Here is a 14,385-nt window from a genome sequence, read left to right as displayed (position 1 = left end):
AAAGAAATGGGAAGCCAAGTCCAAAAAAGAATCGGGCTACATGTTTGGAGGACCATCCTCGAGTTCGAAGAGATCCTCCCAATGACGCCAGGCTGGAAGTGGGTGGAAGGCTTTCCCACTTTTTTCCAGCTTGGGACGTGATAACAACAAACCCATGGATTCTGAAAATTATCAGTGGGGGCCTGAAGATCCAGTTCAGCCAGACCCCCTGGCGGACCTTTGTGGTTACCCCCCTACGAAAGGTCCAGGAAGAACAATTAGCCCTGGAAACAGAAGTGTTAGAGTTAGTAGGAAAGCAGGTCCTTCTCGAAGTACCAGCAACACAGAGAGGGAGGGGGTTCTATTCCCCACTATTCATGATAAAAAAACCAAACGGGTCCTTAAGGACCATCATCAACCTCAGGAGTCTGAACCAAGTAGTAGAAAACCAGACTTTCAAAATGGAGTCAGTAGGCTCGGCAGTGAAGCTCTTACATCGCAACTGCTTTATGGCTGTAATAGACTTGAAGGACGCATATTATCACGTCCCAATCCATCCGGAGTATCAGAAGTATCTGAGAGTAGCCCTGTTTATTCAGGGGAAGCTGAGGCATTTTCAGTTTGCTGCCCTACCCTTTGGCCTCTCCATTGCCCCGAGAATATTTACGAAACTAATAGCAGAAGTGACAGCCTTCCTACGGATCAAGAATGTAGTGATCGTGCCATATTTAGACGACTTCTTGATAATAGGGAAAACAGAAGCCCACTGCTCCAGTCAGCTCCTAGTGGTCACGGAAGTGTTGCATCAGCTGGGGTGGTTAGTAAATTTCCAAAAATCAAGACTAACCCCCTCCAGGACTCAGACCTTTCTGGGTCTAATCCTAGACTCTCGTCGTCAAACCTGCTTCCTCCCAGAGGACAAAATCTGCAGGTTAATTGCATTAGTCTCGAAGGCCATTCAAGCTCCAGAGATGTCTCTGAGAGAGGCAATGTCCCTCCTGGGTTCTATGACGGCCTGTCTCCCAGCAGTAATGTGGGCCCAGGGGCATATGAGGCGGCTTCAGTGGGAGGTCCTGTCAGCACAGAGGTCCTGCAACGGGCGTTTAGAAGGCAGGCTCTCTCTCTCCCCAGAAGTAGTAGATTCTCTTTCGTGGTGGACAGTCAGGGGAAATCTGACCACAGGCGTTCAATGGTCCAGATCGATAGATCGGGTAGTTACGACCGACGCAAGCAGTTCCGGATGGGGGGGTCATCTGGCAGAACTCTCAATACAGGGTCACTGGGCTTACCACGAGAGGGGATCATCCTCAAACTTAAAGGAGCTTTGGGCAGTAGAAAGATCCCTCAGGGGCTTCCTCCCTCACATCCAAAATCACCATGTCCAGGTCAGGTCCGACAACCGGACCGCAGTAGCCTATGTGAATCACCAAGGAGGGACAAGGTAACGCCCTCTGATGGTGGTGGCAGACAGGATCCTTGGTCTAGCAGAGCGAAACCTCCTATCCCTCAGCGCCCTTCACATAAAGGGGATAGAAAACGTGAAGGCAGATTTTCTAAGCCGCCATACCCTAAGACAGGGGGAGTGGGGGTTGAACCCGGAGGTCTTCCATCAGATTGTCCAGTTATGGGGGCAGCCAGACATAGACCTGTTCGCCACAAGGGCAAACAGAAAGGTGCAGAGATTTTGCTCCCTAAATCCGGCAGAAAATCCCCATGCCATAGATGCCCTCCAGATTCCTTGGGGGTTCAGGAAGGCCTATGCCTTTCCGCCATTAGTGATGATTCCAGTAGTGGTGAGGAAGATCCGGGAGGAAGGCGCCAGGGTGATTTTGATAGCCCCTTTTTGGCCCAAGAGGCCTTGGTTCTCTCTGCTTCGGCTAATGTCGGTGTCAGATCCCTGGATTCTACCAGAGAGGCCGGACCTTCTCATGCAGGGACCAGTATTCCATGCCCAGGCCAGGGGATTCCATCTTTCGGCATGGAATTTGAGAGGTCGCTATTGAGTAGCAAGGGGTTTTCACCAGGCTTAGTTTCTACTTTATTGGGGAGCAGAAAACCGATTACAACTAAGATTTATAGCAGGGTTTGGGGTAAATTCCTAGAGGTTATAGATATTCCGCTATCGAGCAAACCTCCGATCAGAGGGATCCTGGAATTTCTGCAAAAGGGGCGGGACCTGGGTCTAGCTACAGGGACCCTTAAGGTTCAAGTTTCAGCTTTGGGAGCACTCTACAATTGTAATCTGGCTGGGAATAGGTGGATCTCGAGGTTTATCAAGTCCTGTGCCAGAGCTGGACCGGTTAGGTCCATGGGTGTTCCTCCTTGGGACCTGAATTTAGTCTTGAACGCTCTTACTAGTGAACCATTCGAACCCCTACACAAGGTTTCTCCAAAAATTCTCACCCTTAAGACCATCCTTCTAGTGGCCTTAACATCAGCCCGTAGGGTGGGGGATCTGCAGGCCCTCTCTGTTAATCCTCCTTACACACAAATCTTTGAGGATAGGGTCACCTTGCGGCCAGATCCAGCATACCTTCCCAAGGTGGTATCTAGATTTCACCGTAGTCAGGAGATTGTGCTACCCTCGTTCTGCAGCAATCCCAAGAACCCAGGGGAAGTCAGGTTCCATAGCCTAGATGTTAGGAGGTCCCTGCTACAGTACATTCACATGACTAGTCTGTGGAGGAAAGACTGTTCTCTGTTCCTGGCCTTTCAAGGGTGTAGGAAAGGTCATGGGGTGTCCAAGGGTACCATCTCTAGGTGGCTCAGGGAGGCCATTTGCTTAGCCTATACGTCCACAGGGGTTCCAGCCCCGGACAATGTGAGGGCTCATTCCACCAGAGCCGTTGCAACCTCCTGGGCAGAGAGAGCAGACGTCTCGATCGAGCAGATATGTAGGGCTGCTACTTGGTCTACACCATCCACCTTCTTTAAGCACTATCGGTTGGATCTATCCTCTTCTGATCTCACCTTTGGGAGAAGGGTACTTCAGGCGGTGGTCCCTCCCTAGGGTGCTCATAAATTCTCCAAAATTCTCTCAAGGTGTGCTGTCATGGGGGAGGGGAAAACACCAAGGTTACTTACCGGTAGCCGGTTTTTCCTGAGCCCATGACAGCACCCGTAGTTTCCCCCCCTTATTTTTTCTATGTTTCTCACACCCTGGTGTGCACTGTGTGGGGTGGTGTGTATTTGTATATTGTGGTGTTGGTTATGTGCCTAACCTGTTTAGGGAGGTCCTCTCAATGCTCTGTAAACAACTGAAGCGAGGGAGAGGTACCGCCCTTTTATTTCAGACGGTTTCCTGTCCTTGGTGGGGCGGATCCTCTCTCAAGGTGTGCTGTCATGGGCTCAGGAAAAACCGGCTACCGGTAAGTAACCTTGGTGTTTTTGTAGTGTTTTATATCTTTTTAGGAAATGATACCTCTTTTTACAAGACTGATAGCTCTTGGACCCTGTAAACATCATTTTGCCTAATTACACACACCGCAATAAAAAAAACCAAAAAAAAACCTCGTTATATAAGAATCAATGAAGACCCAGATGCGAACAGTGTATTCTTTTTTTTTTAAAAACAAAAGTTAAGTACCACACTAGCTCTGACTTTTCAATTCACTGAATAACATGTTTTGTCAAGGACTGAATATTCTATGTTTGCATTACCATTTAAACATAATACAGCACAATAACCATGTTTTCTTTCTTTCAGTTCAACGGAGGATCAGTTTCGATGGCAATCACAAGGTGAAAACCAATTTCATTTTTATTACATATTTTTAATACCTGGTGTTGAGATTAGGAATGTATTATGACTGTTAGATATTATTTTCTGTCAAAAACATGTCAAACACGTAACTTCATTTGACCTTTTAGCTGCCAGGTTTTTATCTTTTCTTTTTGAACATTTTGTATTTCTGGTTGCCAGGACAATTTGTCACACTTCTTTTCACAAATTAAGCCTAAAATAAATAAAACAGCATACCACGCCAAAAAAGATACATACAGTGCCTTAAAAAAGTATTCAGAACCTGTAAACATTTCTACATTTTTTTTCATGTTACAAGGACAAACCTAAATGTATTTTATTGGGATTTTATGTAATATACCAACACAAAGTAGCAAGTATTTTTGAAGTGTAAAGGAAATGATACATGGTTTTCTAATTATTTTACAAATAGAAATCCGAAAATTGCGATGTACATTTGCATTCAGTCCCCTGTAGTCTGACACCTTAAAATAAAATCCTGAATGACCAATTGCCTCCAGAAGTCACATAGTTAGCAAATTGAATCCACCTTTATGTAATTTATTCTCTGTGTAATAATAATAATAATAATAATGATAATAATATTAATAATGATAACATACAAAGGAAAGGTAATTCTAACAGTCAGTTCACCCTTGTGAAAATCCGCTGCACGGAAGCTTGGGTGTAACAGGAAATTGTGAGGAAAAAGATGAATTCCAGTATCCGTATCTTCCATAAAAAGCCATAAATTTATTGATTCAAACAAGAATTTACAAATTGTTGCAATTCCATCACCCCACCACTATAAAAGCATTTAGCATTCCAAGAAAATGGGTTTCGGATGCATGTTTTTGATCATCGCATATCAAAAATGTGTGTTGTCCTATTCTGTCATGACACATGGTAAAGGAAAACTAATAACAAAGCTACATGGTCTCAAGGGAGTTATAATTAAAGAAAAATTCTGTCAAACACGAAGTTCATTATTCATAATGATATATTAAATCTTGTCTAATATTAATCACTGACTGGGATCTAGCCTGCAACACGAATAGCCACCACATTTCTCAATTCATTTCTGTTTATAATTGCCTCCTCTGATCAGTTTTTACCTTCTCTTCCAATCACTTCAAATGTGGAGACATTACCATGATGTTTCTCCTCAAAGTTCGTAGAGACTGACAAACCTTTAAACAATAATTTATTCACCACATCAGAAAGGTGTCTTCTTATCCGAACTTTGAGTGGATCCATTGTGCATCGGACATATTGCAGATTGCACGCAGTGCATGTGATAAAGTAAATTACATTAGTTGTATTACAGATAATGTAAGTATTAATATTGTATACTATATTGGTAGCTGAAGTGAAGAATTTATTGCTATTCATATGTTTACAGCAAGTAAATATTGTGTGTCCACACTTAAGAGAGCCCTTAGTTGATAGCCCTGTCTTATCAGAAGACATGGTTTTATTTAAATATAGACTTGGTGAAAGAATGGCACTAACAGTTGGTGCTTTTTTAGCTACAAATCTCATAGGTTGAGATAAAATTTGTTTGAATTTCTTATCCTGGAACAGTATAGGAATGTGCTGTTTAATAATAATACTAATAGCTGTAAATTGCGGACCATAAGTCTAAATAAAAGTAAGTTGTTGTTGTCTTTTTTACTATTCTTTGTCTCTACTAACATATAATCACGATTTTTATTGTGGACAATGTCCTTAGCTCTAGTAATATTAACTGTATCACTTAATATTGAGCAGAATTAAGTATGCTGACATCCCCCTATATACTGTATGAGCCCACACACCGCACTCTATATACCGGAAGAGCCCACACGCAGCCTCCCATATACAGTATGAGACCCCACCTACAATATGAGTCTTCACATAGCCTCCTATATACAATATTAGCCCACTCATAGCCATTTCAATATACAGTATGAGCCCCCACATAGCCTCCTATACACAGTACGATATCAGCCCTAACATAGCCTCCTATATATAGAATGAGCCCCCACATAGCTTCTCTATATACAGTATGCTGAACCCCCAACACAGCCTCCTATATACAGTATGATCACCCACATAGCCTCCCTATATACAGTATGAGACCCACATAGCCTCCCTATATACAGCTTGCACCCCCATGGCCTCACTATATACAGTGTGAGCCCCCACATAGCTTCTTATATACAGCATGTGCTCCACATATCCTCTTATACAGCATGTGCCCTGCATAGCCTCTTATATAAAGCATCACTTTTTCTGCACTTTGGTTGTCTCGGTCCACCGACTGGACTGGAACGGCCGGAGGACCATATGTGGCCCGCGGGCCACATTTTTCCCAGGTTTGGTTTAGATCAAAGCATATTCGTGTGTTTGAATGAACCACTCATGGTCCCGACTTATTGAGAATATGTGAGAAGACTTGAAAATTTCTGTTAACCAATGCTGTCTATCGAATCTCACTGAGCTACAGCTAGTTTGCAAAGAAGAGTGGGCAAAATACATTAGCCTCTAGATGTGCAAAGCTGGTAGAGACATACTCCAAAAGACTTGTGTGAAGGAACAGTACCAGGGGGGCCCCACAGAGTCCCGCTATTGCCACTTCTCTCGGTGGATCGATACCCCGCCACCTGCCTGATGTCACACTACGCCAGATGGAGCACGTGATACGGATCTACCCTTCGCACCAACGTGACGTTCCGCACCCCCCTTAAGGACGCGTAAGGTCAGTTTGTCACAGTTCTACACCGTCACCTCCTGTCCACACGGGTACAAAGAGGCACCAGGGAGTGAGAAAAGGTGGTCCACTCGGTCACTGATGTGGCCCCATTCTCACTCACACCCCTGACAGGCTGAGAGGCTCTTTCACTACTCTAGTAAAGCAGAGCCTTGTCGGCCTGGTTAGAGCTGCCACCAGTTTCTATTTGATATAACAGACTCATAACGGGCTAGAAACCAGCCCGGTAGCATGTTTGTTGGACCGAACAACAGGTGTAAGGTTTGGGGGTCGAGACAAAAGAACAGCCCGAGATTAAATTATATATCTAATCGCCATAAGGGCTCACTAAACAATCTACTATATACATCAGAGTTATACATATATAGTGGTAAGAGTTGCAAATACAAAAGCATGGTACATCAAACTAAGCAGATCTTAAAGTCAGTTACCAGTTTAGATGGAAAGCCTGGCTCGGAGGATGGGTGGCCACAAGGGGGAGGTTGTGGGCCCTGCTTAGTTGGTGGACTAATCCCACAAAACTTGATGTCATGAGCTCCCCCCAGGAAAAGACAGGTGGGAGGAGACCTGCAGGAGTTTTTAAACTCTCTGGGTTACTCCCCCTACTCAAGCCCAAGTCTCCGCCCCTGTTCCCTTTTAGCTAAGAGTCTCCAAACTAAAATGGGCTTTACCTCCTTACTGGATGGTTCCAGGGAACCGTTTCTGGAGTCAACAGACCCAGCCAGGCCCCTGCTACGCGTGGAGACCAAACACAGCAGCCCTAGGGGCTTCTAAAAGGCTGTGCTGCATATCTTCCTATCCTTGCAAGCTGGGCGGTGGAGAAAGGGCTGGTGGGATTCTCCCTTCCTTCCAGTTTACAAAAATCTCTCGTTTATCACTCGGATATATCCTTTTTCCATAAATACTGTTGAATTATGTTTCTTGAACAAAGAGAGCACATGGTCGGGGAATGGGCTGTCCTGTGCCACTAACAGCTGCTGTGAGGGATCTCACTCCTGCTTCTCAGCCCCCCTCCCTCTGATTGACCTGAAGTGGTGTCAGATTTACATATTTAAAGCTCTGTAAAATAAACCCTGCCAGCAGTGCTAAGTGATTGACATGGGATTACCTTGCATTTTATTCACAACCTGCAGCAGTAAATGCAGCAAAAGGTGGTCCTACAAAGTATTGACTCAGGAGCGCTGAATACAATTGCATGTCACAATTTTCAAAATTATATTTTTAAAATGATTAGAAAACCATGTATAATTTCCTAATTAATTTATATCACAATCTCAATAAAATACATTAAAGTTTATGGATGTAGCATGAAAAAATTTTGAAAAGTTTGCGGGGTATGAGTACTTTTTCAAGGCACTGCTCTTGTGTAATACAGGGTGTTATACCTGCGATCAAACTGTCACATGTTCAAGGCGCAGGAAAAAGTAGAAAAAAAAAAAAAACTTTAAAAAATGTGAAAAAAGTAGTGTAAATTGACATACAGTGCTGCTCACCATTATGGGCACGCCTTCATTTTTTTTCTTAGACTGTACAATATCTTCAGAAATAAATTGAAATGTATCAAAGTTATATCCTCAGCATTTATTAATTAGTGGTCCAAAGTAATGCAACAATAAAGCATTGTTTTTCAACTTCCATGTTGCAATTTCAAAGAAGAAACAGAATAAACAGCATGTGCAGCAATGAAAGCACCCCTAATTAATACTTGGTTGCACACCCTTTGGCTTGGTTGCACACCCTTTGGCATTGCTGACAGCAAGAAACGTTTCTTGTAGCCATCTATAAGCTGCTTGCACTTCTCACACTCTTCTTTTGCAGTTTGTTCAAGCTCTTGAATGTTAGTAGGGTTCTTTTTACCAATGACAGATTTCAGCTCACCCCAAAGTTTTTCAATGGGATTGAGGTCAGGACTTATTGCTGGCCATTTTAAAACAGTCCATTTTTTCTTTTTTTCAGCCATACCTGTGTACTTTTGGATGTGTGCCTTAGGTCATTGTCTTACTGTAGGACCCATGATCTTTGACTCAAACCAAGTTTTCTTCACTGGGTAGGACATTTCACTCTAAAATCTCTTGATAATTCTCTGATTTCATGATTCCTGTGATACGGTCAAGGCCTCCAGTACCAGACGCAGCAAATCAACCCAAGAGCATTATGGATCCTCCACCATGCTTAACTGTTGATAAGGTGTTCTTTTCCATTTAAGCTTCATTGTGCCATCTGTAAACAAACTGTTGCTTTGCATTGGCAAAAAGCACTATTTTTGTTTCATGTGTCCACAGAACATTTTCCCAGAAGGATTGTGGTTTGCCAAGGTACTCTTTGGCAAAGATCGGTCGTTCCTTTTTATTTCTTTTCTTCAGCGATGCTTTCTTCCTTCGCCCTTAAAACTCTGCTTGGTTGAATGTGCAGTGTATGGTACTTGATGAAACCATGACACTAGACTGTTCCAGGTTGGCCTTCAGGTCTTTGGATGTTTGACGTGATGTTTTTTTCACCTTTCGCACCAACCTTCGAAGTCCTGTCTTGTTTATTTTCCTCTTTTCCCAATGTCCAGGGAGGTTCTTGACGGTACCATGTTTGGCAGACTTCTTAAGAACATTGCGCACTGTTGAAACTGGGATACTAAGGTCTTAGGAGATGGCATTATACCCTTTGGAAGTCTTGTGTTTGTTAATAATAGTTCTGATGTCAGCTCCTTTGTATTCACATTGTGACAAAGGAACTGGGCATACCATGTGGATTTTTAAAACACTTCATTCATTGGCTAATTCATGTCACATGAGCACCGACAATCACCGATGAATCTCTTTTGTTATTTACCACAGGCGAGTCACAATGTGTTTCCATACTAAATTAATGTAAAAGGGTGCCAATACCAGTGACACTGCAAGCTTTACTTTTTTCTATTTTTCCCTCCCATTGTGTTTGGTTTTAAATTATTGTTTATCATTGGCTCTTTTGGATTTAACACGAGTGCTCTCGTGTTTCACTTGATTATTTTTTTTCAGGAGATATTCCACATTATGTACTTAAACTTCATGGGTGCCAATAACAATGAGCAGGACTGTGTATGGCATTCAACAGGTCTCCAGAATCGGACCTATAAGGACGCAGTTTGACATTGTGGCCACAATGCATTTTTTGCTACAATTACGGCAAAACAAACTAATGTTTTTCTGTAATTTCCAAAATTGTGGTTGTACAACAATTACCGCAGTCATAACTGAGTGAATACTGAGTGAATACAGCCTAAAGTAGGCATGCAAATACACCTGGTTAGCATGGTAAAATAAATACCAAAAACAAAACAGAATTACAGTTTGTTACAAAAGCCACAGCCCCCCCCCCACACACATTTCCGTAGATTAAAAAATAAAACAATTATAGCTCATGTAATATGACTATACAAGCTTTTTTTTGTAATGTAATTTGTGTAAGTTGCTGTTTTTTGTAATTTTAGCTAAAAAAATGGAATCAAAACTGATCAAAACATCAAATAGTATCAATAAAAACTACAAATCATCGCACAATTAATTAGTCATCAGACAGCTCAATCAGTAGAAAAATAAAAAAATTGCTGCTTCCAGAATGGTAATTTTTATTCTTTAAAAAGTATATTTAATGTACAAAAATGGTGAACAATAAATACAATAATATAAGTTTGGTATTACGTAAATGGTACTGAGTCACAGAATGTCATTCATACCATATCGTCAACAACATAAAACTGGGTAAAATTGAAAATGTTCTCTTTATGCCATGTTCCATGCATTCAATTCTGAAAGACCCTTTCGGTGTCAAAATGTAACTTGTATACTACTTTCTAAATAATTGCAATAAAGAAGCACTGCCATCATAGTTGTTATTCTCTTAATATATTGCAATCATCATATAATATAGCACGGTGTACTTACAACTGCTTATTTTGCCTTTCTACCCAATTAATTCTTCTGTTTTCAATTAGGTCCATGACATCACATGATTAAAAACTGACTAGCTGAATCCTTCTAAGCTCTATGTTGAAAGAGGAAGTCTATTTTACCTGCATGAATCATGAGTAGCTGCAAAAGTCCCTGGCAGGTGTGAGGAAGGAGCAGCTGGGTCATGAGTTGAAGAGGGGAATGATTTATGCCGGAAAAGAGACTTTGTTTCTGTATGCAGCAGAGAAAAAAGCAATTTACTGTGTAGAAAGGCAAAATGAGCAATTGTTAGTACACAGTGCTACATAATATGATTACAATATATTAAAAGGATAAAAACTTTGACAGGAGGCCTTCTTTAACCCCTTCCCGACATGCGCCGTACATGTACTGCTCTGTGGGAGTTGTGTTCCCGCAAAGAGCAGTACATGTATGGCGCAGTGATTGGGCATGCTCACCCTGAGCGCCACCGTGATCACATTCGGGTGTCAGCTCCGTGTGAGAGCTGACACCCCGCAGCACCGATTGCAGGCGTTTAACCCCTCTGATGCCACTGTCAGTAGTAACAGCGACATTGCAGGGCATCGCAGAGGGAGTGGGCTCCCTTTGTGATCCCATCATCACAATGCGATGTGATTGCGTTGTGTTGCTGGTCTCTATAGTTACCTCCGGTCCCAAGATGGCCGCGAGGTACTTCAGGGTCCTGCAGTAAGGTGGCCTGTCAGCGCCTGCTCAGAGAGCAGGAGCAGAGACTCCTCCTTCCTGCCAGTCAGACGCTGCTCTAATGCTCTGCAGTGCGGATGCATTGCAGAGCATCAGCTCAGCGATCTGAAAGTTTGAAAATTGTGTCCCATCCTGGGACAAGGTAAAAAAGTAAAAAAAAAAAAACATTTAATAAAAATTGTAAAAATATATATATATTTTTTTTTTAAAAAAAATCACAAAATAGAAAAAAAAAAGAAAATATATTAATCCAATAAAAATACTTATCTGTATAAAAAAAAAAAGTACACACACATATTTGGTATCGCTGCGTCCGTAACGACCCAACCTATAAAACTGTCCCACTTCAGTGAGCACCGTAAAAAAACAAAAAAAAATAAAAGGCAAAAAACGATGCTTTATCATCATACCACCGAACAAAAAGTGGAATAAAACACGATCAAAAAGACGCCTGTAAATTAAAAATGGTACCGCTGAAAACATCATCTTGTCCCGCATAAAACAAGCCGCCATACAGCTCCAAAGGCCGAAAAATAAAAGTTAAAGCTCTCAGAATAAAGCGATGCAAAAATAATTATTTTTTCTATACAATAGTTTTTATTGTGTAAAAGCGGCAAAACATTAAAAAAATATATAAATGTGGTATCTCTGTAATCGTACTGACCCAAAGAATGAATCTGCCTTCTCAATTTTATCAGAAGGAGAACGGCATAAAAAAAATCCCCAAAAAACAATTCCTGAATTGATGGTTCTTGTTTATTCTGCCTATCAAAAATTGTAATTGAAAGTGATCAAAAAAAGTCACGTGCCCAAAAATGGTACTAATGAGAACATCAACTCGTCTCGCAAAAAACAAGCCCTCACATGACTGTCGGGCAAAATATGGAAAAATTATAGCTTTCAAAATATAGCGATACCAAAACTTGTTTTGTCAATCATAAAAATCCGATATACAGGGTGGGCCATTTATATGGATACACCTAAATTATATGGGAATGGCTGGTAATATCAACTTCCTGTTTGTGGCACATTAGTATATTGGATGGGGAAAACTTTTCCAGATGGGTGGTGGTGACCATGGCGGCCATTTTGAAGTTGGCCATTTTGGATCCAACTTTATTTTTTTCAAAGGGAAGAGGGTCATGTGACACATCAAATTTATTGAGAATTTCATAAGAAAAACAATAGTGTGCTTGGTTTTAACGTAACTTTATTCTTTCATGAGTATTTTACAAGTTTATGACCACTTATAAAATGTGTTCAAAGTGCTGCCCATTGTGTTGGATTGTCAATGCAACCCTCTTCTCCCACTCTTGACACACTGATAGCAACACCGCAGAAGAAATGCTAGCACAGGCTTCCAGTATCCGTTGTTTCAGATGCTGCACATCTCGTATCTTCACAGCATAGACAATTGCCTTCAGATAACCCCAAAGATAAAAGTCTAAGGGGGTCAGATCAGGAGACCTCGGTGGCCATTCAACTGGCCCACGACGAAAAATCCACTTTCCAGGAAACTGTTCATGTAGGAATGCTCAGACCTGACAACCATAATGTGATGGTGCACCATCTTGTTGGAAAAACTCAGGGAATGTGCCATCTTCAGTGCATAAAGAGGGCAACACATCATCATGGAGCAATTTCAGATATCCAGTGACATTAAGGTTTCTATTGATGAAGAATGGCCCCACTATCTTTGTACCCCATATACCACACCATACCATCAAGATAAGAGTTATGCAGCATCTGAAAGTTGATATCACCAACCATTCCCATTTAATTTAGGTGTATCCATATAATTGGCCCACCCTGTAAATCTGGTATTGCTGTAATCGCACCGACCCGAAGAATAAAGTCATCTAATCAATTATACTGCAAGAGGAAAGGCATAAAAAATAAATAAAACCAATTTTTTTCCTGCTGCTTATTTGTTCATTCTGCCTCACAAAGATCGCAGTAAGGCTTGGTTCACATTTATCCTGCGATCTGCGCTGAGCACTTACACCGGGGTTTCCGTGTAAATCTCTGAAATACGTGATTCAGACGGAACCCACGGCGGAAGATTCCCTGTAATGAGGCAGATGGAAGCACTGTGGATGCCATCTGGCCTGTGATCCCACGGTGTCCGTCTTTTTATTAGGCATGCATAAAAGTGCCAACGGCCACAGTTTTGTGCACTTCTGAAAAGAAGGACACCTCTGAACAGAGGCCAGATGGAGTCCAGAGTAACTCTGCTGCTTCATTATAGCGAATGGATCGCTTGGGGATTTCATCTGATTTCATCTGAATCACGTCACTTGGAGATTTAGATGGAAACCCAGATATAAATTTATATGGAGTCCGCTAACCATTCTAGGAAAATCTGCTTTCCAGGAGGCAAATAGCACTTTGTCCCTCCCGAGTCTCGCTGTGTGGCTTAGCAGTATTGTACAGCCACATATGGGGCATTTTTAAATTCAGCAGAAATTGTGGGACAAATTTTGGTGCCATTTTTACCCATTTCCCAGTGTGAAAATATAAAATCTGGGGCTGAAACAAAATTTCCATGTTAGAAATGTAATTATTTTTTCTTCACTGCCCAATGGTATAAAATTACGTAACCCACGTGTGGTGTCAATATGATCACTGCACCCCTAGATGAATTCATTGAAAGGTGTAGTTGGTAAAACTGGGTCACTTATTGGGGGTTCAGCTGCTCTAGCACCTCAGGGACTCTACCAATGTGACATGGCACCCTCAAACCGGTTCAGCAAAATCTGAACTCCAATATGGTGCTTCATCCCTTCTGAGCTTTGCACTATGCCTCAAAAGTAGTTTTCAACCTCATATGGGGTATCTGCATACCCAAGAGAAATTCCCCTTCCAAACCCTGCCGTGTGCCCTAACAGTGGTTTTCTCCCACATATGGGGTATCTGCTTACTTAGGAGAAATTGCACAACAAATTTTGGGGTCCATTTTTTCCTGTTACCCTTGTGAAAATAAAAAAATTGGGGACTAAAGTAACATTTTTGTGAAAAAATTTAAATGTTCATTTTTTTCTTCCCCATTCCAAAAATTCCTGTGAAGCACCTGAAGGGTTAATAAACTTCTTCAATGTGGTTTTGAGCACCTTGAGGGGTGCAGTTTTTAGAATGGTGTCACTTTTGGGTATTTTCTGTCATAAAGACCCCTCAAAGTCACTTCAAATGTGATGTGGTCCCTAAAAAATGGTTTTGTAAATTTTGTTGGAAAAATGAGAAATCACTGGTCAACTTTTAACCCTTAT

At 41.7% G+C, this 14,385-nt stretch overlaps 1 protein-coding gene across 11 annotated transcripts in view; it reads left to right on the top strand.

Annotated features, from left to right (window-relative positions):
- The window catches only part of CTNND2 (catenin delta 2), a 2,090,389-nt gene that overhangs the window by 360,503 nt on the left and 1,715,501 nt on the right, over positions 1-14,385 (top strand). For all 11 annotated transcript variants that reach the window (XM_073678428.1, XM_073678425.1, XM_073678422.1 and 8 more), the window contains one exon: positions 3,686-3,720. In XM_073678428.1, the coding sequence (XP_073534529.1) occupies positions 3,686-3,720 (35 nt within the window). The remainder of the gene's footprint in view (positions 1-3,685; positions 3,721-14,385) is intronic.

This window comes from Phyllobates terribilis, unplaced genomic scaffold (assembly GCF_046119375.1).
Source record: "Phyllobates terribilis strain yellow unplaced genomic scaffold, ASM4611937v1 Scaffold_4__5_contigs__length_816908805, whole genome shotgun sequence".
Taxonomy (NCBI): Eukaryota; Metazoa; Chordata; class Amphibia; order Anura; family Dendrobatidae; genus Phyllobates; species Phyllobates terribilis.
The sequence above is the reverse complement of the archived record's forward strand: the minus strand, read 5'-3'. Positions and strand labels throughout refer to the sequence as shown.